This window comes from Palaemon carinicauda, unplaced genomic scaffold (genome assembly GCF_036898095.1).
Source record: "Palaemon carinicauda isolate YSFRI2023 unplaced genomic scaffold, ASM3689809v2 scaffold36, whole genome shotgun sequence".
NCBI classification, from domain to species: Eukaryota; Metazoa; Arthropoda; class Malacostraca; order Decapoda; family Palaemonidae; genus Palaemon; species Palaemon carinicauda.
Window position 1 is genome coordinate 235,001 of NW_027171280.1, and position 3,584 is coordinate 238,584.

The 3,584-nt window shown below is 48.1% G+C and overlaps 1 protein-coding gene across 1 annotated transcript; it reads right to left on the reverse strand.

Annotated features, from left to right (window-relative positions):
• Positions 1 to 465: 465 nt before the first annotated feature.
• On the reverse strand, positions 466 to 1,197 carry LOC137636702 (uncharacterized). The gene has a single exon (XM_068369081.1). It carries the CDS (start codon positions 1,195 to 1,197, stop codon positions 466 to 468), a length of 732 nt encoding a protein of 243 aa, XP_068225182.1.
• Positions 1,198 to 3,584: the final 2,387 nt, after the last annotated feature.

Below are 3,584 nucleotides of genomic sequence, written 5' to 3' on the forward strand. Positions count from 1 at the left end.
CATTGGCCAGCGATTACTTGGCTCAATGTCACCCTTTACCAAGACCACATCGCCAACAATTAGATTTGTTCTTGGTTCATTCCACTTTTGTCTAGTCTGTAAAGTGCTCAAATACTCCTTTCTAAATCTTGACCAAAACAGGTTGGTCAGATATTGAACGCATCTCCACCTTCACCTCATGTAAACATCGTCCTTTTGAAACAAGCCAGGGGGAGGGATCACATAAGATTTTGGAATACACAAATGGTCTGGAGTTAGTGGCTCAAGGTCATCTACGCTGTCACTTACAGTGGTTAACGGTCTTGAATTGACGATGCTCTAAACCTCACAAAGCAGAATCCGTAAACTTTCATCATTTAGCCTTTCACCAAATTCCTTCACCAGTGCAGACAACACTTTTCTAACTGTTCTGATTTGGCGCTCCCAACAACCACCCATGTGGCTTGCTGCAGGTGGATTGAATTTCTATTCAATATGATGATGCAACAAATACTTCTCAATCTTCTTTTTCTCCATCTCATTAAGAGCTGCCTTAAGTTCTCTCTCAGCCCCATGGAAGTTGGTTCCATTATCACATCTGGTAACCTTGGGATGACCTCTTCGAGAAACAAATCTTCGCAAAGCATTTATGAAAGAGTCAGATTGTAAAGTGTTTGCAGTTTCAATATGAATTAACCTACTAACCAAGCAGGTAAATATCACACCATACCCCTTTAACTCCTTTCTTCCTTCCCTGATGTAATAGGGTCCAAAGAGGTCAATACCAACATTACTGAATGGTGGTGAAGGTTCCAATCTGTCTGCTGGAAGATCAGCCATCTTTTGACTCAAAGCTGGTTCTTTCAACTTACTGTAAGTAACACAATGAAATAACACATTCTTGACAGCTGCATTAGCATTGATGATCCAATACTTCTGCCTTCGATTTGAGAGAAAATGGTTTCTACCTGAATGAGCTAATAATTCATGCTCATGTCGTATCAACAATGTAGTCATATGATGCTTCTTTGTTAACAGTATGGGATGTTTGGCAGACTGTGGAATGTCAGACCTTCTTATCCTACCTCCAACCCCCAATAAGCCATCCTCAGAATCAAGAAAGGGATCAAGCTTATATATTTGACTACTCTTGCCAACTGACAATTCCCTTGATAAAGTCTTCACTTCATCACCAAACACCTCCCGTTGAGCATACATTATGATTTCTCTTTCAGCATCAATGGATACACAACCTTTCTTTTTACCACTGTGACGGCGCCGGGTAAGGGTATGAACTCAAAGGCAGATTGGAAACGACTGAGTTGTTTATTAAGGAACACGCTTCTTTATATACAAAACCTCAAGGCAACAGGACATGACCTGTTCGAGAGACAGACAATGTTACAGAGCAAAACGGAGACATGATCATTCAGGTTCTTTTTAGTGCGAGGGAAGAGCGCAGATACAAGCATAATATATACAAAATGAATTATGTACAATTGTGTGACACACGGTTGGTACATGGCTCCCCCCCCTAAAAATGACATACTGTACATGTTAAATAGGGCGCCCGGATCTAGAGAAGCGAACTGTAGGAGGGTCATCTGGCAGAAGATAAGCAGGTTTTAGACGATCAATGGAGACCCAGTCTTCTTTACCCCGAATGTTGAGGAGGAATGCTTTCGGACTGCGTCGGATCACAAGGAAAGGACCCCTGTAAGGGGGGCGTTAGTGGTGGCTTGCTGGTGTCGTTGCGCAGGAAGACGTGCGTTGCAGAGTGCAAGTCCGTTGGTATGTGATGCTTCGCTGGGGGCTTGTAAGTCTGGCGGCACGGAGTAAATTTTCCCATGACGTGACGTATGCGCTGGAGATCGTCGGAGGAGGTTGTAGAAGGAAAAAATTCGGCAGGGACGACCAACGGGTCGCCATACACCATTTCGGCTGCCGAGACGTCGAGGGCGTCTTTAGGAGTGGTCCTTAGTCCAAGGAGGACCCAGGGAAGCTGAGTAAACCAGTTGCAATCCTTGCAGCGGGACATCAAAGCTGCTTTGAGGGTGCGATGAAAACGTTCAACCATTCCATTGGCAGATTGTTTGTAGGCCGTTGTCTGATGTAGGGTGATGCCCAGGAGATTCGCTAATGACGTCCATAATTGAGAGGTGAAAGTGGTTCCCCTGTCAGAAGTAATATGCTCAGGGATACCGAATCTTGAAATCCATCCAGAGAGTAAGGCAGATGTACATGAGGCGGACGTTGCAGTTTCCATGGGAATGGCTTCAGGCCAACGAGTGGAGCGGTCGATGACGGTAAACAGGTAACGATGTCCTTGTGATGTGGGTAGGGGGCCTACAACGTCGATGTGAATGTGTGCGAAACGACGCTGAGGTTGAGGAAAGGTGCCCACTCCTGAATCCGTGTGTCGATGTACTTTGGAAGTTTGGCAAGAAGTACAGGCGCGGACCCAATCCTTAGCATCCTTAGAAATGCCGTGCCAAATGAACTTTGCCTTCAGCAGCTGTGCAGTAGAACGGCACGAGGGATGTGGAAGGCCGTGGATGAAATCAAACACCTGTCGGCGCATGGGAGCAGGAATCCAAGGTCGCGGTCTACCAGTACTGACGTCACAGAGGAGGGTGGTGTTGGAGTCTTCGAGGGGAAAATCCTCCCAACGGAGGGACGTGCAGGATGTCCTACAAGCTTGATACTCTGGATCCTGTCGTTGGGCTTCAGCCAGGGCGTTGTAATCCAATCCCAGTTGAACGGCAGCCAACGTGTTTCTTGACAGGGCATCGGCAACGGGATTCATTTTCCCAGGGACGTATTGGAGGGTGCAATTGTATTCAGCCACGGCGGAGAGATGTCGGCGTTGACGGGCGGACCAGGCGTCAGAATGTCGAGTGAAGGCGTGCACCAGAGGCATGTGGTCTGTGCGAATGACGAAGGGCGTACCTTCTAAGAAATGGCGAAAGTGACGGACAGCAAAGTGCACCGCCAGCAATTCTCGATCGAAGGTAGAATAACCCGATTCTGCCTTGGACAGTTTTCTGCTGAAGAAGGTCAATGGGCGGGGCAAGCCTTTGACCACCTGCTCGAGTACTGCACCAATAGCGACGTCGCTGGCATCGGTGGAGAGAAGGAGAGGGGCGTGTGGGATAGGAAAAGTGAGAGCCGCAGCAGTTGATAGGGCCTTCTTTGCATTGCAGAAGGCTGCTTCTTGAAGGGGACCCCACTTCAGGTCCTTTGGCTTGCCCTTGAGAGAGGCGTAGAGGGAAGCAAGAGTGGCGGCAATGGCTGGCAGAAAGCGGTGATAATAGTTGATCATGCCCAAGAATTCCTGCAGAGCTTTGACAGTCGAGGGCGTGGGGAAATTCTGAATGGCTACTACCTTCTCAGGGAGGGGATGGACTCCTTCAGGAGTGATACGGTGCCCTAAGAACGACACTTCGTTGGCGCCAAAGGTACACTTGTCGTACCGGACTACAAGGCCGTTTTGTTGCAGGCGGTCGAGCACGATGCGCAGGTGACGGAGGTGTTCCTCTTTTGAGGAGGAGAACACAAGTATGTCGTCCACATAACATACACAGAAAGGGAGGTCCCCTAAGATG